The sequence below is a fragment of the Lissotriton vulgaris genome, chromosome 12 (assembly GCF_964263255.1).
Source record: "Lissotriton vulgaris chromosome 12, aLisVul1.2, whole genome shotgun sequence".
Classification (NCBI taxonomy): Eukaryota; Metazoa; Chordata; class Amphibia; order Caudata; family Salamandridae; genus Lissotriton; species Lissotriton vulgaris.
In genome coordinates, this window is record NC_141700.1 from 252,804,539 (window position 1) to 252,831,532 (window position 26,994).

General features: G+C 46.2%; 1 protein-coding gene across 1 annotated transcript in view; it reads left to right on the plus strand.

Annotated features, from left to right (window-relative positions):
• EXOC3L1 (exocyst complex component 3 like 1) overlaps positions 1–26,994 on the plus strand; it is a 160,725-nt gene that overhangs the window by 106,038 nt on the left and 27,693 nt on the right. Inside the window, exons 7-8 of the mRNA XM_086947772.1 lie at positions 17,621–17,721; positions 19,018–19,128. Coding sequence (XP_086803898.1) covers positions 17,621–17,721; positions 19,018–19,128 — 212 coding nt within the window. The remainder of the gene's footprint in view (positions 1–17,620; positions 17,722–19,017; positions 19,129–26,994) is intronic.

Sequence of the window (26,994 nt, forward strand, 5' to 3'; positions counted from 1 at the left end):
TGATCAATGTCAAATATTCACCCCGAGTTTCACAGGTATGGGCCTAAATCCATAATTTTTCCCCACCATGCCATTCCAGTTTAAACCCAGGTATATGCAAATCAGTCTTGACCCTGCTCCCCATGGTAACAGTCCATCCCGAACTGCATGGCCAGGTCCTCCCTGGACCGTAAACGAGCATCCTGGGACCAGTTTTGGGGTATCACCCCTCATCAGCCAGGCTAGCATGACTCCAGTGGCATGGAGCGAACAGGAGCCAAGTCTGGGCATACCGTCTCACTCAGGGTGACAAATGCAAAAAGAACAATTGATGGACAGAAGGCAGAACAATGTAAAACATTCATCCTAGTATATAGATCTGGGCCAAAATCCATCGTTTTTCTAGCCCACCATGCCATTCCACTGAAAACCCAGCCATATAAAGGGTTTCAAGCATGTTGTTTATTTTTTGGAATAATGTCCACCCTTCCAGTGACATCCTCTTAAAATGTCTGCCCTTGTGAAAAAATGAATTCCTTATTGCGTCTCTCCTCCAATGCTTCACTTGTTTGTTGTGCTATTGTTTTAGTTGGGTATGCTGCTGTGGTTGTTGAGAAGTCTCAAACTTACACCCCGTTAATCACACCAACTAAGGACATATAACTGTTGCTCTAAAAACTCGACCCATCGCTAAAATATTTGCAGAATTTTTCTCTGCGCACTTACCTTTCTCAAACATTTCTACAGACAAGGATAGTGCACAAGAGAAGAGCAGTGACAGATTTCTGAATTTTGTTTGTCCTAAAAAGCCATTTTGTTAGTGTTAAATGAGGATATAGGTAACAAAAATTGGCGAAGATTTCTGGATTGCCTTGTGAATGTCGAAACTTACCTTTCGCAAAGGTTGCATTCAAAGACCTTGGGCCAGATGTATCAAAGGGTTTTAACCATTTTGTGTCTATGGGAAAATGTGTTCATACATATGGCCCCTTGTGTGCTCCCAGCCTTGGGTAACCAAAGGAGCTCCCAGAGCACAGTTCTATTAGCTATACTGCCATGCCCAACAATGGAGAGATATTGAAGGAGAGGAAACTACCATCTTAATTTTGGACATTATGTTTCTTTTTTTCCATCAGGTGGAGGGATGTAACATTTTTGCACCGTTGTTGAATGATGTGTTGCTTTTTGAGTAACTTGCTAGCAATGCTCGCTCATGGATGTTTCAGCAAGTGACGGTAAACTAGTTTTTGCGAATTAGTGCAAGAACATAAGTTGTATCCACGTTTTTATAAAAACACTTGGCACTGACCTCTGATTTGGGATGCCACAGGAAGCAGAAGCATGCACAGTACTAGCTTCCTGCCTTGCATTTGCTGCATGCAGGAAACATCTGCACATTGTTAGCATCCTAATGCAGCTCTTGTCATTAGTCAGAACACGCATTTGCAATGCAACTGGTCTCGCATTTGAGAGTTTGAGCTAGTGGTATTGTAAAAGAAAATGCCTTTTATTTTGGTTTTAAAACAGATAAATAAAAGGCATTCTCATTTACAATGCCAGTAGCTGAAACTCTAGCAAATGTGAGACCTATTGCATTGCAAATATGTGCTATAAAATTTTAAATAATGCATTATGAGAGAGCATGTCTTGCCTGCAACAGCACACAGGACAAAGCTATTTGAGAAAATAGTGCTCAGAGGCTGTAATTAAAGCCTACCGAGCAACAACACACGTAACAGGGGGTGTCACCATGGGGGGTTACAAAATGAGACAAGGCGATATTAAGGAGGGACTACTAAGCCTTTTGACCAATGAACAGCCACAGTTTAGAGTGGGCAATGACACAAGCCCATGAAAAATGTGAGTGGAGAGCAGGCGAAGCTTCAAGTCCCTACCTCAATACAGCATGCCTCGCAGAGCAGCGCATGGGCTAACCAAGCTCAACCTAAAAACCACCTCCAAGGGAACACAATGTGTTTTAAAAAAAATAAAAACTGTTACTGCTCATGCAGAAATGGATACACTACCTGAGGGGTTATGTGAGTAAAAAATGTGCTATAAAAGGATGACCCTAAATTAAAATGTTTATGATAAACTCCTCCTTTACAAAGTTTCACCGTTGGTTATCTTTACTATACTTTTCTTCACTGAGTTTTGTATGAGCTCAATTTCCTTAACTGCCTGGATCTCGAAAAATCTAGGGCAAAAATGTCTATGCTGATTGGTGAACACAAGGAGATGCTGATTGGTAGACAGCGCACAACTCCCTAATCATTAATGTTATCTGTGACAGCTTCAGACAGTCTCTGTTTTTCAACAAACAGCAATTTGCATTCTGGGACATTTAGACCGATGAATGTGTTGTGGCTCAATAAAATCCCAAAAACTGGTGGAGCGTAACACACAAGAATTGGGGCAGCCTCCATGGAAACGCGCAGCCTGAACTGCTATTGGTAAACTAAATACAAATATTTGCTGACATCTGTAAACTGAAATCACAATTCAAAATGTTTCTAGTCACGGTCAATACAGAGCAAATATTTTAAAAACAATATTTACCCAATGTGGAGCACATATGAAGAATTGCACACCAATCTGCAACTTTTATTGGCATAACAAGATAATCACCAGCTTGATGTGGCCCACTATTGATACCAGCCTGACATTGGCTCACTTATTATTATTGGTCATCTGCTGTTTCTCTTCCAGACTTTTTAAAAATGCATAGTCCGTAGGGAACCTCGCTGCATTGTCTGGCTTTCGTGTGTTTAAGTAGTATTTGTATAGTGTGATTCGAGCAGCAAGGCTGCAGAAAACTGCACTATGTGAGTCATTGGATGTGTAACAATGCTCTGAGAGCAGCAGTGCACTGTGTGTCACTTGGTTGTTAAGTAGTGTTCTTAAAAGCTCTTTCCTCAATTGAAGCAGAGTTGGGGCGGTCCTGGTGGACACATGGATGTCACACCAGATGCGTAGGTATTCACAACCATTTCAGTTTAACCGCATGCGCGCTAGCGCAATTCCGCTCCTGTGCTGAGTTTTTTAAAACCGCACTTTACGTGACGAGCTGGGCTCGTCATCAGCGTGCGAGGAGGCTACGCCATGACGAGCCCAGCTCGTCATGAGCGTGGAAGGGGTTAAGAACCATCATTTTATGTATTCACCCACATTTCACAGTAAGAACCACCACTTCATGCAGTCACCCACATTTCACAGTAAGTACCACCATTTCTAGCATTCACCCACATTTCACAGTAAGAACTACCATTTCATGCTCTCACCCAAATGTCAAAGTAAGAACCACCATTTCATTCACTCAACCACAGTTCAGAGAAGGAACAACCATTTCATGCATTCACCCACATTTCATAGTGAGAACCACCATTTCTTGCATCCACCCACATTTGACAGTAAGAACCAACATTTAATGCATTCGCCCAATCACCCGCATTTCACAGTAAGAACCACCATTTCATACATTCACTCCCATTCAAAGTAAAAACCAGCATTTCATGCATTCACCCACATTTCATAGTAAGAACCAGCATTTCATGCATTCACCCGCATTTCACAGTAAGAACCACCATTTCATACATTCACCCACATTCAAAGTAAAAACCAGCATTTCATGCATTCACCCACATTTCATAGTAAGAACCAGCATTTCATGCATTCACCCACATTTCACAGTAAGAACCACCACTTCATACATTCACCCACATTTCACAGTAAGTACCACCATTTCTAGCATTCACCCACATTTCACAGTAAGAACTACCATTCCATGCACTCACCCAAATTTCAAAGTAAGAACCACCATTTCATTCACTCACCCACAGTTCAGAGAAGGAACAACCATTTCATGCATTCACCCACATTTCATAGTAAGAACCACCATTTCTTGCATCCACCCACATTTCACAGTAAGAACCAACATTTAATGCATTCACCCAATCACCCGCATTTCACAGTAAGAACCACCATTTCATACATTCACCCACATTCAAAGTAAAAACCAGCATTTCATGCATTCACCCACATTTCATAGTAAGAACCAGCATTTCATGCATTCACCCAAATTTCATAGTAAGAACCACCATTTAATTCACTCACCCACAGTTCAGAGTAAGAACCATCCTTTCATGCATTCACCCACATTTCATAGTAAGAACCACCATTGCATGCCTTCACCCACATTTCATAGTAAGAACCACCATGTCATGCATTCACCCACATTTCACAGTACGAACTAACTTTTCATGCATTCACCCACATTTCACGTTGGAACCACCATTTCATTCATCCACTCACTTTTCACAGTAAGAACCACCGTTTAATGCTTTCACCCACATTTCATAGTAAAAATCACTATTTCATGCATTCACCCACATTTCAGAGTAAGAACCAGCATTTCATGCATTCACCTACATTTCATAGTAAGAACCACCATTGCATGCATTTACCCACATTTCACAGTATGAACCACCTTTCATCCATTCACCCACATTTCACAGTGAGAAACATCATTTCATGCATTCACTCACATTTCACAGAACCACCATTTCATGCATGCACCCTCATTTCATTGTAAAAGCCACTATTCAATGCATTCACCCACATTTCAGAGTAGAAACCACCATTTCATGCATTCACCCACATTTCACAGTACGAACCACCATTGCATGCATTCACCCACATTTCATAGGAATATCCACCATTTCATGCATTCACTCACATTTCAAATTAAGAACCATCGTTTCATGTATTCACCCACATTTCATAGTAAGAACCACCATTGCATGCATTCAGCCACATTTCACAGTGAGAACCCCCATGTCATGAATTCACCCACATTTCACAGTGAGAACCCCCATTTCATGAATTCACCCACATTTCACAGAAAGAACCACCATTTCATGTATTCAGCCACATTTCATAGTAAGAACCACTATTGCATTTATTCACCCACATATCACAGTAAAAATCACAATTTTATGCATTCTCCCACATTTCAGAGTAAGACCATTTAATGCATTCATCCACATTTCATATAGTAAGGACCGCCATTTTGTGCACTCACCCACATTTCACAGTAAGAACCAACATTTCATGCATTCACCCACATTTCACAGTAAGAACCACCATTCCATACCTTCACCCACATTCAGAGTAAAAACCAGCATTTCATGCATTCACCCACATTTCATAGTAAGAACCAGCATTTCATGCATTCACCCACATTTCAGAGTAAGAACTACCGTTTCGTGCACTCACCCAAATTTCTAAGTGAGAACCGCCATTTCATTCACTCACCCACAGTTCAGAGTAAGAACCACCATTTCATGCATTCACCCACATTTCATAGTAAGAACCACCATTTCATGCATTCACCCACATTTCATAGTAAGAACCACCATTTGATGCATTCACCCACATTTCATAGTAAGTGTGAGAAGGTGGCCTGATATGCAGTGCTCACTATTCTAGTGAACATTATGTATCAGTCCAGCAACCCTTATTGATGATTGGTTGTAAGTCAACCTTATAGACCAGCTATCCTAGTAGCGTGGATACGAGCAGTCTAAGGCTAAAGACTCGAGAGGGCGTGTTAAGCCAGCTGTTTACCACACATATACCCCTTGAATACCAAGTGAAAGGACACCACACAAGTGTTATGAAAATAAACAGTTATTTATTAAGAATCACAACAGCCCTGTACTCTTTATGAGGACAGGGTACTAAGCACAAACCAAAACTCTTACAAAAATACTTAAGTTAGCACAGTATATACAAATGCCCGAGGGGCACGGAAAACCATATACTTGAAAAGTGGAATGCGAAATTACTAGCAGGTAAGTACAGTACTAATAGCCTTTGGAATCGCTAGGACTTGACTATAGAATCGTTAGATTACTTCTAGGAGACCCAGGGGACTCGGGTGCAGTGTGTGCACTCTCACGCGAGATGCGGGACAAAGTCTATGGTAGCTAGGAATTGCAAAGTTAGTGTTCTCGGGCGAACCCGACCTGGTAGGAAGAAAATGAAAGTGGATTGCAGACCCTACTCTCCTACATGACCCCCCCCAAACTTTGGGACAATAAGCTAACCTTGACCAGGTGAGTCTTCTTGTTCTAAGTGGAAATATCTGGAGAGCCCATCGGCATTGCCATGATCAGTACCAGGTCTATGTTCCACTGTAAAGTCCATCCCCTGTAGGGAAATGGACCACCTAAGCAGTTTGGGGTTTTCACCCTTCATCTGATTTAGCCACAAGAGGGGCTTATGGTCGGTCTGAATCTTGAAGTGAGTGCCAAACAAGTATGGCCTCAGCTTCTTCAGGGCCCAAACCACAGCAAAGGCCTCCCTCTCAATAGCTGACCAATTCTTCTCTCTGGGGGTCAGCCTTCTGCTTATAAAAGCAATGGGCTGGTCTTGACCATCAAAATTCAGTTGAGAAAGAACAGCTCCCACACCCAACTCAGAAGCATCTGTTTGGACAATGAATGGTTTGGAGTAGTCTGGACTCTTAAGGATAGGTGCTGTGCACATGGCCTGCTTTAGGTCATCGAATGCTTCTTGACAGCCTGCTGTCCACTGAACCTTTTTTTGGCATTTTCTTACTTGTCAGTTCATTTAATGGTGTCACAATTGAACCATAGTTCCTGACAAACTTTCTGTAGTATCCAGTCAGGCCCAAGAAAGCTCGAACCTGAGTCTGGGTGGTTGGAGGAGCCCAGTCCCTGATTGACTGTATTTTGCTCTCCAGTGGCTGAACCTGGCCTCCACCTACAAGGTGGCCCAGGTATACAACCTGTGTCTGCCCTATCTGGCACTTGGTGGCCTTGATAGTGAGGCCTGCTGCTTGCAGAGCCTCTAACACTTTCCTCAGGTGGACCAGGTGATCCTCCCAGGTGGAGCTAAAGACAGCAATATCATCTAGATATGCTGCACAGAAGTCATCCAGCCCAGTAAGGACTTGATTCACCAACCTTTGGAAGGTGGCAGGTGCATTTTTCAGACCAAAGGGCATTACCACAAATTGATAATGCCCACCAGGGGTTGAAAATGCTGTCTTGGGCTTGGCATCCTCAGCTAACCTTATTTGCCAATACCCAGCTGTTAAGTCAAATGTGCTTAAGTAGTTGGCAGAAGCCAATCTATCTATAAGCTCATCTGCCCTTGGTATTGGGTGGGCATCAGTCTTAGTGACTGCATTGAGACCCCTGTAGTCTACGCAAAACCTCATCTCTCTCTTACCACCCTGGGTGTGAGGCTTTGGCACTAGAACTACTGGACTAGCCCAAGGGCTATCTGAGGGTTCAATGACTCCCAACTCCAACATTTTCTGCACTTCAGTTTTTATGCAGTCTCTAACATGATCAGGCTGCCTGTAGATTTTACTCTTGACTGGCAGGCTGTCACCAGTGTCAACCTCATGGGTGCACCAAGTGGTCTGACTGGGTGTCAGAGAGAACATATGTCTGAAAGACTGAAGAACCTGTTTACAGTCTTTCTGTTGATGTTCAGAGAGGCTGCCACAAAAGACAACACCATCTACTGACCCATCATCAGGATTCTGAGTGAGCAGGTCTGGGAGAGGGTCACTCTCTTCCTCCTGTCCCTCATCTATGGCCATGAGCAAGCTCATGTCCTTCCTGTCGACATATGCTTTGAGCCTGTTGACATGGAGTACCCTGTGGGGACTCCTGGGAGTTCCAAGGTCCACCAGGTAGGTGACCTCTCCCTTTTGCTCAAGAATTGTGTGGGGCCCAGACCATTTGTCTTTGAGTGCTGCTGGGGCCACTGGCTCCAACACCCACACCTTCTGTCCAGGCTGGTAAACAGTCAGGACAGCCTTTTGGTCATGCCAAGCTTTTTGAAGTTCTTGACTGGCCTTAAGGTTTTCAGATGCCTTCTCCATATACTCAGCCATCCTGGAGCGGAGACCAAGTACATAGTCCACTATGTTGGTTGCAGGCTTTTTGAGAGGTCTCTCCCATCCTTCCTTCACCAAACACAGGGGGCCTCTCACAGGATTCCCATACAAAAGTTCAAAAGGGCTGTAGCCAACCCCCTTTTGTGGGACCTCTCTGTAAGCAAACAGAAGGCAGGGAATCAGGACATCCCATCTACGCCTGAGCTTTTCAGGTAGTCCATGAATCATCCCTTTTAGGGTCCTGTTGAACCTTTCAACAAGCCCATTGCATTGTGGATGATAGGGTGTAGTGAACTTGTAGTTGACACCACATTCCTTCCACATAGCAGTTAAGTAGCTTGACATGAAGTTTGCACCTCTGTCAGAGACAACCTCCTTAGGGAAGCCCACTCTGGAGAACACTCCAACTAGGGCCCTTGCCACCACAGGTGCTGTGGTGGTCCTAAGTGGAATAGCTTCAGGATACCTGGTGGCATGATCCACTACCACCAGTATAAACTTGTGCCCTGATGCTGTCTGGGGTTCCATTGGACCAACAATGTCAATCCCCACTCTTTCAAAGGGCACCCCCACCACAGGCATTGGTATAAGGGGGGCCTTTGTTGTGCCACCTGACGTACCACTGGCTTGGCAAGTGACACAGGAGCGACAAAACTCCTTGGTATCCTCATTCATGTGAGGCCAGTGAAAGTGTGAGACAAGCCTGTCCCAAGTCTTTGTCTGGCCTAAGTGACCTGCTAAGGGAATCTCATGGGCCAAGGTAAGTAGGAAACCTCTCTGAGACAAGGGTACAACCAGCCTCCTGGTCATGCCAGGCTTGGGGTCTCTTGACTCAGTGTACAGGAGTCCATCTTCCCAGTATACCTTGTGGGTACCTGTGGCGTTCCCAGCAGCCTCAGCAGCAGCCTGCTGTCTGAGGGGTTCAAGAGAAGGGCAGTCTAACTGGTCCTTCCCCAGGTCTTCCCTTGAGGGTCCCCCTGAACCCAAGAATTCAACTTGATCAAGTTCAAACTCTCTAGGCTCAGTTTCCCTCAATTCCTGTAGGTCAGCCTCCTCTGAGACTTGATCCACAACCTGGGGCAAGGGGGAAGGCACAGCCTTAACCCTACTGCTCTTTTTCTTGGAAGGTGTCTGGTCCATTGTTCCAGGATCCAGCACCTGTTCAGTGGGGCACTTCCTGACCTGTGACCTGGTCACAGCAAACACATGTGCTGGCAAGCCTAACATTTCCATGTGAGTCCTCTGCTCCACTTCTGACCATTGTGATGACTCCAAATCATTGCTCAACAAACAATCCACTGGGAGGTCTGAACTAACTACAACCTTCTTTTGGCCAGTTACCCCTCCCCAGGAGAAAGCTACAATTGCCATACTGTGATTGGTAGTGACATTGCTTGCATTGGTCACCAGGAATTCTGTACCTGGCATGATCTGTCCAGGGTCCACAAAGTTAGGTGTCACCATTGTGACACTGGCACAAGTGTCCCTATAGGCCTGAGCCATTTTTCCATTAATGAAAGGTGTCTGTCTGTATTTGCCCAAAGTATTGGGACTTATGTCAGGGGACATATCCATATCCCCTGTACTGACAAGGACAGCCTGAGTGAGTGTACCAACTAAGTTGTCACACCCCTCAGAACCCAGGGTTAACCCTACTAAACCCTTGGGAGGTGCACTACCACTGCTGACTGTACTAGGGGGCACAGGTGCCTTAGGGGCTGCAGTGGCAGGAGTCTGCCCTCCTCCTTTCTTGGTGCACTCACTAAACCAGTGAGTTTTACTTTTGCAGTATTGGCACCACCTTTTAGATTGGCCTTCTTTCTTCTTTTGGGGAGCCTGACCCCCACCCTCTTTGGGTTGTTGGGGACCTGTCGAAGACTTCTGGTCATTTTGTTCCCCCTTAGAATCTTTACCCTTCTGGTCTGCTTTCTTCTGACCACCTTGATTCTGGCCCTGGTTCTGTTTAACTCTTGTTCTAACCCATCTGTCTGCCTTCTTTCCCAATTCTTGGGGAGAGGTCAGATCTGAGTCAACAAGATGCTGATGCAACAACTGGTTCTGACAATTGTTTAAAATTTGTTCTCTCATCATCAAATTGTACAATCCTTTATAATCAGTAACCTTACTGCCCAGCAACCAGCCCTCAAAAGCCTTAGTGGCACAATCTACAAAGTCAGACCAATCTTGAGACTGAGTTTTCTGGGTATCCCTGAACAGCACTCTGTACTGCTCAGTGGTTAGGCCAAACCCTTCAACCAGTGTGTTTTTCAAGACTTGGTAATTGTTAGCATCCTCCACTCTTGTAGTGAGGAGCTTATCTCTACCTTTGCCTTCAAAGGAGAGCCACAAGATAGCTGCCCACTGAGTCTGGGGAACACCCTGCACAGTGCAGGCCCTCTCCAGAGCAGTAATCCATTTGTGGATGTCATCCCCTTGTTTAAAGGGGGGCACTATCTTACCTAGGTGTTTTGTATCAAAACTCCTTTCCCTATTGCTAGGTACAATGCTGCCACCAGTGCACTCTCACGCGAGATGCGGGACAAAGTCTATGGTAGCTAGGAATTGCAAAGTTAGTGTTCTTGGGCGAACCCGACCTGGTAGGAAGAAAACGAAAGTGGATTCTGACCCTTGGATACTGAGGCTATGCTGGGGCACCGAAATGCCGAAGTTACCTAGCCCAGGGGCTGCAGCTGCATAGGACTCAAAGGACGTCGGGAATCCTCGTTGACGGACCAGGAGCCTGGAGGAAAGAAGTTGCTGGCAGGCGACCAGTGAAGAAAGTTCGGTGGATCCAAGCCTGGATCGATGGAAGATGACACCTGAAAGCAGAGGGGACCAAGTTCGAGACTACTAGCCAGTAGTCAGTGGGCACCAGGAGGGCACCGGATGGTAGCCACCTCGACAAGGTGAGTGGGTGACGCTGTGCTTGGAGATCTCACGGACCAGGAGGCGTTGTCGGCGACCAGGAAGGAGGATCGAGCTGTCCCACGAAGATAGAAGCTGTCGGCGTCGCTGGACCCAGGATTGGGCAACAAAGCCTTGGCAAATTCAAGCCCACGCGGTGGACCTAAAATGGCGTCTGGAGTGGACCAGGAGGGTCCGGGGTGCCTCTCTTGAAGAAGGAAGCAAGGGCCAGTCTGGAGCAACCAGACCAGCAGCAGTGTTGTCGTCGGGCGTCGTTCAGAAGGCCACCAGCCAGCCGGCTAGTAGCCAAACAACGCGGTGCACAGCAAACAGCAGAAGGGCCCCACGCAGATCGTGGAGATGCAGGGAGGCTGATCTGGGGTGCTGGAGCTGCGCAGGGTTGGGGCTTCTCGGACCCCAAAGCACTCACCAGTGGAAGACTCGGTGGGCTTGTTATGCAGAAGTCGTGCAGTCTTGGCGATCGTCGGTCCCTCGAGGTCTCGTCGCACTCACGGTTCTCAGCTTTGCTGTAGAGGTGAGTAGAGGTCAGAGGTGCCAGGGAAGCCGGGTCTCGTCGAGCTGGGTCGTCGGATTCGTGAAGAAGGACTTGCAGCAGACCGCAGTGTTCTTAGGATGGTGCCCGCTTGATGCAGGGTGACTACTCCTTAGCCACAAGGGAGAATCTTGAGGAAGAAATCTTGAAGTCCTTTCGAAGAAAGTCGTGTCTTGATTCCAAAGATGATCTAATTTAAACAGGGGGCCCGCTCCCATCTTTATACTAAAAAAGGGGGCTGACCCGGTGACTAGGTCCTGCCTATGGGTAGGACTAGGAGGGGGGTGGTTACACCCCTCTGCCATGCCGGACTTCCCCAGGCCAGGGGCTGGTGTGCCCCTGGAACTGGTTCAGACTGGCCTATGCGTAGTGAGCACCGGGGTGCCACTCAGCAGTCACCTTCCTGAAAAGCCCTGCCTACCCAGGATACACAAAACCATGTCTGGGACGGTGCTAGCACCGCCCCGGACAGGAAACCCTTTGTCCAAGCCTCCCTCGCTGGAAGGACTCCCAGCAGCAGGAGGTCAGACTCGTGTCTGTGGTGGCAGCATCCATTTTGTGGAGCTGAGGCTTCAGTTAACTTTAACCGGGGTTCACAGTTACATACATGTTGTGTCCCTCTAGAAGGGTGGAATGCTAACCCCGTCGCCAGAATTGGTGAGGGGTTAGTATTCCAATTCGTATGACACCTTACTCGACATGTTTTGATAAAGCAATACCAAAGTTAGCATTTAACCGCGAGGATTATAATGCACTTAAGAGTATATGGTATGCGTTATCATGGAACAGCTATTAGGACTTGGTTCCGCAAGCTGCAGACAGGCTCAGCTCATGCCAGAGCACCATCTCACACGATTCCAAGCACTCTGCCTTCAGGATTGTCAAGGCCTGCCATAGGAGTGACTGATAGGAATCTGTGTGTCCATTTTAGGGTTAGGTATAGGTATACTACACCTACAGCAAAGGGTGATTACACGACTTTGCCCCAGCTGTCATGCAGCCAGTTGTGTCAAATTTAGGAGGCCAGCCAGGGGTGGCATAATACATGCTGCAGCCCCTGGCAGCCCTGGGTACACCTATGCCCTGAGTTACAGGGTCTGATAAGGTGGCCCAGTACCAATTGGTAAATGCACCTAGGGTACATGTTGTAATTTAGAAAGAGAACAGCCAGGCTGTGGGTCTGATTGGCAGGCCCACAGCCAGAGAAAGTCGTAAACCAGTGAAACAAAAGCAAAAAAATCTGGGTGATCATAGGATTGCAGACCCTACTCTCCTACAGTAAGAACCACCATTTCATGCATCAACCCACATTTCACAGTAAGAACCACCATTCCATGCATTCACCCACATTTCATATAGTAAGAACCACTATTTCAAGCATTCACCCACATTTCATATAGTAAGAACCACCATTTCAAGCATTCATCCACATTTCATAGTAAGGACCACCATTTCAAGCATTCACCCACATTTTATATAGTAAGAACCAACATTTCATGCATTCACCCACATTTCATATAGTAAGAACCCACCATTTCAAGCATTCACCCACATTTCATAGCAAGGACCACCATTTCCTGCATTCACTCACATTTCGGAGTAAGAACCACCATTTCATGCATGCACCCACATTTTGAGTAAGAACCAGCACTTAATTCATTCACCCACATTTCATAGTAAGAACCACCATTTCATGCATTCACCCATATTTCAAAGTAAGAACCACCATTTCATTTACTCACCCACAGTTCAGAGAAGGAAAAACCATTTCATGCATTCACCCACATTTCATAGTAAGAACCACCATTTCTTGCATCCACCCACATTTCACAGTAAGAACCAACATTTAATGCATTCACCCAATCACCCGCATTTCACAGTAAGAACCACCATTTCATACATTCACCCACATTCAAAGTAAAAACCATCATTTCATGCATTCACCCACATTTCATAGTAAGAACCAGCATTTCATGCATTAACCCAAATTTCACAGTAAGAACCACCATTTAATTCACTCACCCACAGTTCAGAGTAAGAACCATCCTTTCATGCATTCACCCACATTTCATAGTAAGAACCACCATTGCATGCATTCACCCACATTTCATAGTAAGAACCACCATGTCATGCATCCACTCACATTTCACAGTGAGAACCACCATTTCATGAATTCACCCACATTTCACAGTAAGAACCACCATTTCATGCATTCACCCACATTTCACGTTGGAACCACCATTTCATTCATCCACTCACTTTTCACAGTAAGAACCACCGTTTAATGCTTTCACCCACATTTCATAGTAAAAATCACTATTTCATGCATTCACCCACATTTCAGAGTAAGAACCACCATTGCATGCATTTACCCACATTTCACAGTATGAACCACCTTTCATCCATTCACCCACAGTTCACAGTGAGAAACATCATTTCATGCATTCACTCACATTTCACAGAACCACCATTTCATGCATGCACCCTCATTTAATTGTAAAAGCCACTTTTCAATGCATTCACCCACATTTCATTGTAAAAGCCACTATTCAATGCATTCACCCACATTTCAGAGTAGAAACCACCATTTCATGCATTCACCCACATTTCACAGTACGAACCACCATTGCATGCATTCACCCACATTTCATAGGAAGATCCACCATTTCATGCATTCACTCACATTTCACAGAACCACCATTTCATGCATGCACCCTCATTTCATTGTAAAAGCCACTATTCAATGCATTCACCCACATTTCAGAGTAGAAACCACCATTTCATGCATTCACCCACATTTCATAGTAAGAACCACCATTGCATGCATTCACCCACATTTCACAGTGAGAACCCCCATTTCATGAATTCACCCACATTTCACAGTGAGAACCCCCATTTCATGAATTCACCCACATTTCACAGAAAGAACCACCATTTCATGTATTCAGCCACATTTCATAGTAAGAACCACTATTGCATTTATTCACCCACATTTCACAGTAAAAATCACAATTTTATGCATTCTCCCACATTTCATATAGTAAGGACCACCATTTTGTGCACTCACCCACATTTTACAGTAAGAACCAACATTTCATGCATTCACCCACATTTCACAGTAAGAACCACCATTCCATACATTCACCCACATTCAGAGTAAAAACCAGCATTTCATGCATTCACCCACATTTCATAGTAAGAACCAGCATTTCATGCATTCACCCACATTTCAGAGTAAGAACTACCGTTTCGTGCACTCACCCAAATTTCTAAGTGAGAACCGCCATTTCATTCACTCACCCACAGTTCAAAGTAAGAACCACCATTTGATGCATTCACCCACATTTCATAGTAAGAACCACCATTTCATGCATCCACCCACATTTCACAGTAAGAACCACCATTCCATGCATTCACCCACATTTCATATAGTAAGAACCACCATTTCAAGCATTCACCCACATTTCATATAGTAAGAACCACCATTTCAAGCATTCATCCACATTTCATAGGAAGGACCACCATTTCAAGCATTCACCCACATTTCATATAGTAAGAACCACCATTTCAAGTATTCATCCACATTTCATAGTAAGAACCACCATTTCAAGCATTCACCCACATTTCATATAGTAAGAACCACCATTTCAAGGATTCGCCCACATTTTATATAGTAAGAACCAACATTTCATGCATTCACCCACATTTCATATAGTAAGAACCACCATTTGAAGCATTCACCCACATTTCATAGTAAGGACCACCATTTCCTGCATTCACTCACATTTCGGAGTAAGAACCACCATTTCATGCATGCACCCACATTTTGAGTAAGAACCAGCACTTAATTCATTCACCCACATTTCATAGTAAGAACCACCATTTCATGCATTCACCCATATTTCACAGTAAGAACCACCATTTCAAGCATTCACCCACATTTCATATAGTAAGGACCACCATTTCCTGCATTCACTCACATTTCGGAGTAAGAACCACCATTTCATGCATTCACCCACATTTCATAGTATAAGCCACCATTACATGCATGCACCCACATTTTGCAGTAAGAACCATTCTAGTGCTACTCCATGAACTTCAACCAGGCATCCTCATAATCTGTTGTTAGCTCAAATAGTTAATGTTACCTTTACATGAGGGAAATAAGCACCAATTAATGTTTTCATTAGAAAATCACATGTTCTGGAGGAAACCATGGTCAGACCATGCACGACAACGCTGGTTGGGCAACTTCACTGCTGCAGCAAAACTGGTGTACATGTTGGTTTATTATTCCAACTTTACCATACCATGATTCCTCAATTTAATTTTAACTGACAGCAAAAGCATTTCATGGAGTCTGCACAATTGCAAGGCAGGCTGGACAAGGCCTTTTTGGCAGCTAGGGAAAGTGACATTTTATAATCCCCTCCGCACTGTAATGGTGTTTTTTGGGGCCAGTCTAGTGCCCCCTTACAGGTAAACACTGCGTGGCTCCCTAGTATCGTGTTTTTATATAGTACTGACTCTTGGTACCACATTGCAGTACAGGACCTACTAAGGGTCTTATCTAGAGATTGTGGATAAAGGGATACTTTTACCTCATAGAAATGCTAAAATAACGTGTATTTCAGTGGAACATTTACTGGCTTTTGTTGAACAATCACCCCACCCATCCCCTCGAGTCCTAAGTTGTCCAATGTATGTGTGAAGTGAATGTCCTTGGAAATTATGGGTCTGGTGTATCAAAGGGTTTTGGCCATTCTGTGTCTATTGGGAATTGTGTTAATACGCAAGGACCTACATTATTTTTTAATAAATGATTACGCTTATTTGTCTAAGGAACATTAAACACTATTGTACATATCTGCATGCTAGTTATGGTTTCCAAACCCAACAAGAGCATAGAAAGGTAAATACAGTGCAGGGACCGACTTCCCAGAAATTAAACTGCCTTGTACTGAACTCTGTTGTCTTTGCCTTGAAGTTTTACAGAGAGGAGGAGAGAGAGAGAAAGGAGCAAGGGGCCCACTCCACTAGCGTAACAAAACTTGAGCACCCCCCCCCTCCTGCAAACTACATGGAGCCCCCCTCCTCCAGACTCAGTCAGCTGTCACGCCAGGGTACTGTGCCAAGGGGGGCTCCTGGAGCTCGCCCCCCTCCCCGCACCGCAGGGGCTGCGGAGGCCTTTGTTACGTCACTGGCCCTCGCCAGTGACGCAGCCAGAGCGCTGTAGGTTCTGTATTCAATTCAATCTGTTGGTGAGGTTTTTTGTTTCCAAACCACGCTAGAATGCAAAGCCCAGTGATAGGTCGTTACCCGCCTGCCCCTACAAGGCCCCACAAAGCAAACACACACATACTTAGGAATGTGCGCATGGAGATAAGATTACGCAGTAAAACAGCATAACATATATTGTACTGTATTGTAGTTGCATTTCTATAGCGCTTACTACCCTTGACGAGGCATCGAAGCGCTTTTTCGGTGAGTAGCACGCTACTCCAGAACTCATAAAAGATTAGTGGTGAATTAGTATAGCGAAATATGAAAGTAATTTGAGTGGTGGATATGTCATTCAGTTATTTGGATTGAGAAGAATAGTAGCATACTACTAGCAGCAACCCTGGAATCCTGATATAAGGACTTTCAAATAACTAGTTATTTCATTCTAGATGCAAAATTGAGAACTTGCACCCAGTGAGCTTCTTGTTCCTCCAGCAGAGTGATAATATTGATAATGTAGTGAGGGATCGTTAACAATTAACCATACAGTCACAAATAGTTTTTAGTAAACCAGCACAGCAGGTTAACCACTTGGATGCTAATGACAAGGGTAACTTGTCATGCACTGCCCATTCATTTCAATGGAAATCTCATTATATGGGCCTGGTTCCAGTAGCATCCAAGTGGTTAAGCCAGGATCACACAGTGACTCTGAGGCAACACCAGTCACGTTATATATTGCTGCAGAGATTACTTCGGCATGAAAGTATTGTTGTGGCTGTGGTGGTCGCCTCATAGATCTTCGGTGAGGTGTTAGGATGGGCTGGGTGCCAGGTTGGGGGATAATTGCTGTTTTGGTGGCTGTGACGGCCGGGGTTGGAGAGGCTCCTCCTTTCACCACTCCTAGGACACCAACTAAGAGTGTCCATCTGCAATCATAGGCAAGCAAGTGTCTCAGGTTGTGCATGACACCCAAAGAGTAGCACTGAACATTTACAGGTATGTGGGTCTCTTCTTCCTTACAGATCCTGGATGAGAATGTCAGGGTGGCAGCCATAATTTCAGATTCTCTGCGGCAGAAGATGGTCTTCATGGCAGTGCAGGAGTTTGATTCCTTTCTCAGCAGGTGAAGAGCTCACTTCACTGTACATTGCCATCCTCTTCCTAATCCAACACCTTAATTCTGTTTTACTGTCCTACCTTAGTTGTCTCCTTGTTTTTCTTTATCATCCACACCTCCATTCCCTAAGTTCTCTAATATTTTCACCAATTTTCTGTCTCCCTTTTTTACCATTTTAGTTTACTATCTTTCTTCTCTGAACTCTTTACCTCTCACTCCTGCCCTGGATCTCAGTTGTGCTACCTCTCACTTACCCATCCAGGTTGCAACTTCCTTTTTCTTTGGTTCATTTGTCTACATTTTCCATCATTTGGAATACGTGCCTGTGCCCCTCTCTATGAGTGACATAGCCAGGAGGCCTTTTTTTTTTTAGCAATCCCTTTACACAACCTTCTGTCCATTGCTTTTCCTCTCCAACCATCACTGTCCCTCCTGCTTCATGGTCTCCATTGTACACTCCCCGCCATCAGACCTTCGCTCTTCTTTTCATCATGAGAAAGATGGGCAAAGTCTGATAAACTCATACAGCAAATGTGGGGATTGGTTAATTTTGATTTCTTTTCTATTAATCTGTTTCTGTACTGCATTCCCTTTCCACCCTCCACTTGTGTACACACTGTCTAATCATCTCTCAACCCACCACAATGTACAGCTAATCTCTGACGCCCAGCAAGGTTTGAGCTGCACAACTACAACACATCACATGAACATCTGCACTTTGTCTCTTACGGGCGGGGTTCTGGGCCAAGCCTTGACTCTGCTTCTGTAGTGTTTTTTGCCACATCCAGCTCGTTGTTTGTCCTACTGGTACGTTCCCAATCCTCAGATCTGTTGAAACGCTTACATGCGTCATTGAAGTAGTGCTTCACCTGATGCCTGTGGTATCAAGCACATTGCCGTCTAGTCCGCAGACTGGCATCAGCAGGATCCTCTCCTTCTGCAAGAGGAGACTGACAATCAGTCAACTGCTGGAATACGGCTTAGACTTCTGTGCTAGGCCCCTTTTGTGCCTACCCATGTGGCCAGCACCTATTGGTAAATCTTTCATCTCTATAAGTATCCATTGCTCCATCACATCTCATCGTCTAGCTTTCCTGCTGGTCTTTGTATGCAACACTCAATTCAAGGAGGAGGTGCAATGTTTGGGTATACTTTCAATGAGGAGAACTAATAATACATGTGTGAAAAATAGCCATCATATGGCAGTGTGAGGTGAGGGCTTGCCTGACTAGGTCTTACAGACGAGGGGCATGGTTTGAGAGTGGGAGCTCCTTGTTTCTGTAACATTTCACTCTTCCACAGGTTAAGAGATGCTCTGGTAGAATATGGGAAGGAGCATGACCAAGACGCATCAGCATCCAAGTATTATGTCCCCTACCTGCTGACAACAATCAACAACTGCCTGCAACTCAGGTAAGTGACTTTGATGCACCCGGTAGAAGCCACAAGTTCACAGGCCAACATGTTGCGTGAGGGCCGCCTCACTGCTAGCCATGCAGTGGCTTTAAGCAATGATGAGACAAGCGTTTCAGGGCCCATCGCAATATACAGTAATCAACAATTGTAAAGACTTGTTGGCAATGCCTTCTGACGTATTCTACTGGAGTTTTATGAGTAGTACTTTAACATCCTACCCCATCAAGCTCCCTTGAAAAAAACATCAGGATTCTGTGACTGATGTGCATTTATTTGAAAACTATGATTGTGTTATGGAGTTATGAAATACTGTAAAGATGAGTGTTGGTATACCGATGCAGAGGAGCAGGCCAAAGCATGTGCCAGAAAAGAACAGGCACAAACAGGATAAGGGACAGGAATAGGACTGGAAAGGCAAGCAACTCTAATGTCTACAAACAGGGAAAGGGACCAATGATGGACAAATACACCAGGCTACCACTTGGGTTGTACCACAGATAAGACTCAGAACTTCCCACAGCAGTAGGGAAAGTCATTATCTCCATGCAGTTTACTCTTATGGACAGTCACCCTGAACAACCAAAGCACAGATGCAGCAGAAGTGATTCTGTACCTGGGCCCCTTAGAGCACAAACAAGGATTGTACTTACATACTTGAGACAAGCCTCTGTGGGTCCAGCCAGCAGGAGGTACAGTGGCGAGTCCTAAGAAAATAGAAATGCTATACTGTTGCTTTTAAGACTACATGTAACACAAGAAAAGGACGGGCCAGGAATTGGCTCCTGGGAGCCAGACGTCGTCCCCTGCACAAAAGCATTAAGCTCATTGCCAGGTGGAGCTAAAATTGTATTCTTACCATACACAGAAAGCCTAAGAGGAGCACAAGGCGAACAGCAGAGAGAAAACTGCTGTACATAAACTAGCACAGATAGGGAGAAGAAACAGTAAGCATAGGACTACAACACAAATGCTAGAGCAGGAAGCAAGGAAAAACTGGAGAACAAATAAGGCAGGACCAGCGCAAGGATTCTGCGAACTATAGCAAGCATGAAACTAGAACACAAGGAAATTAGAGACTGCAAGAAGAAACACAGAAAAAGGACATATAAAACAAGGAGCAACAATTAGGAGACTGGGAAGCAAATACAAGCCCTACAACATAAACAAAAGCAATAACTAAAGGGAAATTATAGCAGTAACAATATGAACAGACTATGAGCAAATTAGAAAGGAGGTGGACCAGGGCATGAACCAGACTGTAGACAAAGGCAGAAAAGGGAGTAAGCAAAATGCCAGGGCAGGCTGGGAGAAAATCTGCACCAAGCAGCTCTGAAACAGGCTGTAGGTTCTTGCTGAGTCAATGCATTAATTGGTGAGGAAAACAATCATCAAGAGTTTTGGTACAAACAGGCTCGAACAAGGAGCTTCAGGCAGTGGCAGCTTAGAAGCAGTGCCAGGCAGCAGAAAGCCTAGGACTGGGTCACATGACTGGGCTGCACTAAATTGGCCACACATGAGTGCACTTCCCATATCCCAAGTCCTAGGATAGAGAATCCAGTGCTGAGGAATAGCAGGACCAGCCCCATAGAAAGCAAAGCAAAGTGGATGGCAGGTCTCTGTGAACACCTGGCAGGGCATTTTAGGAGCTGTGGTCCATGGAAGCAAACATAGGGTGTCCAAGATTGAGATGAGAAGCAGGCAGGAATCGAGTAGGGACTTTGGATGAGTTTTAGTGGTGATTTCCAGGCTGCAGTTTGTGCATGTACAACTCCCCTCAGAGGCGGCACGATGTAACCTTAACATATTGTCATTTAGGATAATTGCTCATAAAGTGGGGGTGCTTTTGTGGGCCAGTTCTGAGTTTGTCAAAATGTTGCATAAAGGTACTGTGTTTTCTTTTTTTTTTTACTATTGCTACTTGCAGATCTTTGAATGCAGGTGTAGAGTATGAATGTATATATATATATATATATATATATATATATATATATATATATATATATATATATACATATGATATTACTATTGTGCAAACCTAGCCATTAGGCAGCTGAGTGCTGCCCAGGGTGAAAGGCAAGTATAAAGGCAACGAGTGATGGGAGAGGTAGCTTGGTTGTGGACAGATAACGCATTGTGATGTAGTGTTCTTTAAAGAAGTGAGCCTTTATCTCTTTCCTAAACTGGAGCGGCTCTGGACCGGTCTTGATGCATAAAGGAGAAATTGTTTGTGATCCTGGGTGCATAGACGCAAAAGGCCTGATGCCTTGTTTTTCGTTTTTATACTTCTTAGTTTGCAGTCTGATGGTGTCCTGGCTGCTGGTATGACAAGAATCTCCAGAGATGGTGAGCTTGTCTTCAAGATAAGGGGTGGGCGTGCCGTCATGATGGCTCTGTAAATGATGCAGGTGGTTTTGAAGATGGTGCGGGCTCGCACAGGAAGCCAATGGAGGGCTCTGGAAGAGATGTGTTGCATCATGTAGGATGCCCCTACAAGGTGCCAGTGTGGAGTATAGGAATGTCGGATGCGCTTAGGGGGTGCCAGTGTGGAGTCGTGGAGGTCATGGAGCAGGGCATTGCCACTATACAGATGCAGGAGTACAATGGCTTGAAAAGCAGTTCTGAAGTCACTTTCCTGAAGAAACAGTATAACTTTATTACATGAGAGAGCTGGTGCCAGACTGTCTTTGTTTTTTTTGGCAATGTGTTCCTTTGAGTAAGAGGGTGGTGTCCAGGGTGAATCCAAGTGACTTGGCACTGGGTGAAAGTTGGGGTTCAAGGCTGTTGATGTTCCTGTCATTGACGCAGGTTTGTACTGTTTCTTGTTGTTTTTGGAAAATAACTGGTTGGGCTGAGCTTCAGGTATGCGCTGGACATCCAAGTCTATATGATTTGCAGGCTGTATTTGAAGTGTTGGATGTCTGAAGTAGATGAACCTTTCAAGTAGAGTTGTGTATCATCGGTGTACTGGTGAGTCTTGATGCAGGTATCTGTATGTAGGGCACCATGCAGCTTCACGTAGAGGCTGAAAAAAAAGACCATATGGAACTCCACACATGATAGTGATCAGAGTCAAAAAGCCTCCAGCCAATGGGCTGTTTCTTGTCCAAAGTCAAGTGGTGTGATGCTGGTAATGCACCTGCATATATAGTTCTTGTATTTTTGTTTTCTGCACCCAGTCTATGTTTCAGGTATTTTATGTAAATTCTACCTAGGCGAACGTATGAACTTTACTGTTTTATTATCCTCATTATGTTATGATTACTTCAGCTGCATGAACGAGTGCACAAGTTTTTCATCATATGTCTTGAGCTAAATGCAGTCATAGTTCATTTTGTTCCCACTTTCTTCGAGGATGCACAGTAATGGTGATTCTGGTCAGGGGTTTCTGTGTAGTCCTTTTTGTCCCATGTCCTCTCTGTCATTAACTACGTAAAATACACGTAAAAGATGGACGGAATGCAGAACAATGAAAACATTCACTCCAGTCGAGAGATCTGGGTTAATTCCCATTGTTCTTTTGTTCAACACGCCAATACAGTTTCGACCCAACCATATGCAAATCAGTCTTGACCCTGTACCTTATGGGAACAGTCCTGCCCGAACTGCCAAGCCAGGTCCTCCCTGGACTGAAAACAAGCATCCTAGGACCGGTTTCAGGGTTTCACCCCTCATCATCCAGGCTAGCTTGAATCCAGTGGCACAGTGAGCCCTGGACCCACGTCTGGGCATACCTGGCGCACTTGGGGCGAGAAAGCAAAAGACACACAAATGATGGTCGGAATGCAGAACAAATCAAAACATTCACCCCCAGTCAAGAGATCTGGGCTAAATCCAATGTTCTTTTGCTCACCATGCCAACCCAGTTTAGACCCAGCCCATATGCAAATGATTCTTGACCTTGTTCCTCATGGGAACGGTCCAGACTGAACTGCCAAGCCAGGTTCCCTGGACCGAAAACAAGCATCCTAGGACCGGTTTTGGGGTTTCATACCTCATCAGCCAGGATGGCTTGAATCCAGTGGCACAGTGAGCCTGGAACCCACGTCTGGGCATGCCTGGCACACTTAGGGCGAGAAAGCAAACGACACACAAATGATGGAGGGGATGCTGAACAAATCAAAACATTCACCCCCAGTCATGAGATCTGGGTTAAATCTATTGTTCTTTTGCTCACCATGCCAACCCAATTTAGACCCAGCCATATGCAAATCAGTCTTGACCCTGTCCCTCATTGGAACAGCCCAGCCCAACTGCCAAGCTAGGTCCTCCCTGGACCGGAAACATGAATCCTAGGACCAGTTTTGGCGTTTCTCCCCTCATCAGCCAGGCTAGCTTGATTCCAGTGGCACAGTGAGCCCAGGACCCACGTCTGGGCATACCGGGTGCACTTAGGGCACACAAAGTCACAGGGCATTTTAATAACTACTCCTGGGACAGAACAATTGTTTTTATTTCAATACGGTCCTGCAGAAAAGGTGAGGTCTCCAGACACATAGCCTATGAGTTTGAGGCATGTGGGCTGCTGAATTCATATCTGTACATAGATCGCCGCGTAGTGTTGGGTCCGGATGATCGCACATTGTTGTCCTGGAAGAGTCTTCGAAGTATCACGAGATAGGTGGCTCCTCCCCTGGACTACAGTGCGCATGGGCATCGACTCCATCCTCAGATTGTTTTTTTCCGCCATTGGGTTCGGATGTCTTTGAATTCCCTCTTGTCGGACTCGATAGAAAACTTTCTTGAGACCAAAAGGTCTTTAGCCTAATATGTCGGTATAGTCTTGCGTTCAGTCTTACTTCTTCCAGCTCGGTTCCGAGCCAGATTCTCTACACCCACGTGCTCTCGGTGCGGAAGGCCCAGTCGACGCTCCAGACCTATCGACCGTCCATCATGGAACGAAGTCCATTCAAGAGATGTCCCGTCTGCAACTCGAAGTATCCCCACATCGACGTCCACCCGGTGTGCCACAAGTGTCTGTCGCCGGACCACGATGAAGACATGTGTATGGCTTGTTCACACTTCAGGTCCAAGAAGACGCTTAAGCTTCGACGAGCTGCGCGCCAGGAGGCCCAGCATGCTGCACCAGTGCCTGTGGACATCTTCGATGCAGGGGATGTTGAGGACGAATCTATCCAGGACATTTCTGAGTTGAACCCCGCGTCGGACGTCGACTACGACTACGACGCGGATGCAGAGATGTTCAAGGCCGAAGAAGTCGTTGACGAGGTAGGAGACGACGACAGGGCCCTCGGGGCCATGGAGGATAGCTCGGATGAGGAGCTTCCTCAAACTGACTCTGGGGCCGTGCCAATTTATAAGGCTCAGGTCGAGGGATCGCCTTCGGGCCTTACCCAAGATCTCTCTATGGGTTCTACGGCCCCGCCTTCGGGCTCGGCCACGGACATTGCTGTCGAGCCACTCCCTGGCAAAACGAAACCGAAAGCGAAACCTACGGTCTCGGCTCCAGATACTGCGCAGGTGCCGTCCTCGAAACCGAAAGTGTGCATCGCTTTGGTCGGCTCCAAGGCCTCGGAGACCTCGGCGCCGAAGAAGCCGAAGGTGGCTGTCGAGCCGAAGGCTCAAGTCAAGGGCGTCGAGACGAAGTCTGCCGCGCCGAAGACTAAAGTGAAGGTGGTCGAGCCGAGCGCGTCGGCGCCGAAGACGGTCGACACCGGCAAAGGCCTCAGCGACCCGAAGAAGGCTGTCGGCGACCCGAAGAAAACTCTCGGTGACCCGAAGAAGCGGCTGGATGACCCGAAGGTTCTCGCGACTCCGCGTCAGCAGGACAAGACCAAGGGCACCGCGCCCCGAGAGTCGACTCCAGGTGCGGCCTCGAGGGATTCCATTGAACCGGCGCGTCCATCCGCCGCGTTCACCAAGAAGGTGACGGACTCCCGGCAGCGCATCAGGGACAGGACCGCGTCAGTCGGTCCGAAGGATCCTCCGCCTACGAAACTGGTGAAGAAACCACTTAAGGCGTCCACGCCCATCCATTTCACGTTGCCGCCGAAGACGGCACCGAAGGCTTTCGCTCCTAAGGCAGTCCCCGGCGTGCCCGAAAAGGTCTCCTCGGCGCCGAAGGTCTCAGCGGTGGTCCCCGGCCCGCGACCTCGACAAGCTTCAGTGGACGAGCATCAGGAGCACTTCATCGATGCCGAAACGGGCAATCTTTCCGTCCACAAGCGGAAAATCGTCCCAGAATGCCCAATGGAGTCTTACAAGATCCCTCTCAAGAAGAAGAAGGACTCTGCTTTCACTCCCGTCTTGGGGGAACCACTTTCCCCACAGACTCATAATGTTTCGCCCACTTACTCGGATGTGGACGCTGGAGAGGAGGATGATGAGGATGAGTATAGTTATCCTGTCTATACAGACCCTGAGGATACCAACGAACCCTGGGCAGCTGGTGGTGACCCTGGGGATCCTCAATCAGGACAAGACCCTCAACTTTTTTCTGCAAAAACGTCCCCTACAGAAGACTCTGCAGCTTTCAATGCCCTCATTGAGCGGGCAGCTAACAATCACAACGTCCAGCTCCATGCTGACCTGTGAATGTCGATTTCCTTTTTGATACCTTCTCAGTCTCAGAAAAAACTGTTAAGACTCTGCCTATGCTGAAAGGTGTTTTAAAGCATGCTGCTGAGATCTTTAAAGAACCTACCAGGGCGAGGGTGATCAACCCTAGGAATGAGAAGAAATACAATTCAGCGCCTACTGATCCTACCTACATTAAAGGACAGTTGCCTCTGGACTCACTTGTTGTCTCGAATGCCCGGAAGAGGGCTAATTCTCAGACTACGGGTGATGCTCCTCCCCCAGACAAAGAATCTAAGGTCTTTGAGGCATCGGGGAAGAGGGTAGCAGCACAGGCAGCCAACATCTGGAGCATTTCTAACACACAAGCGCTTCTGGCGCGCTATGACAGGGCACACTACGACACACTGGAGACCCTGTTGCAGCACCTGCCTGATGAATACAAGGAGGCGGCTGAGATGCTGATTCAGGAAGGGAAGCTGATCTCTAACGCTTCAATTAAGTGCGCTCTGGACGCGGCAGATACCGCTGCCAGAGCTATAAACACTAGTGTTATGCTACGGCGACATGCCTGGTTGAGAATCTCTGGATTTAAGCCAGAAATACAAACCACCATCCTTAACCAAACAGTCAACCCAGATCACCTGTTTGGCCCGGAGGTTGACACCACCCTAGAAAAGATAAAAAAGGACACGGAGACTGCGAAATCCATGGATGCCTTACAGTCCCAGCAGTTTCGGGGTGGGTCTTTTCGTCGCTCAAGCACTAGAGGCGCTTCCAGGGGCCAGCTCTCCCAGTCCACGCAGTACTGCAAGGGCAACACTCAGTCCACATACACCAACAAGAGTCGAGGTGGATATCGTGGTAACAGCGCCAAGGGCAGAGGTCGTGGAAACAACAGCTCCAGATCCTCTGCCACCAGCAAACAGTGACGCCTTGTCACTGCCCCCCGACCATACAACACCGGTCGGGGGGAGACTCCACAGTTCCTGCCCGTCTGGAAGTCCATCACCACAGACAGGTGGGTCAGGAAACTTATCCAATACGGTTATTGTCTGGAGTTAACATCCACTCCACCCAACATGCCCCCAAGAAACCGTCCTATGTCGGCCGAGCATTTGCACTTATTGCAGCAGGAAGTCACCGTTATGCTGCAAAAAGGAGCAATAGAGCTCGTTCCTATGCAAGAAAGAGGCACAGGGGTCTACTCCCTGTACTTCTTAATACCAAAAAAGGATGGGTCCCTCAGGCCCATCCTGGACCTCAGGCCACTCAACCATTACATCCTGTTGGAGCACTTCCATATGCTGACCCTGCAGCAAGTGCTCC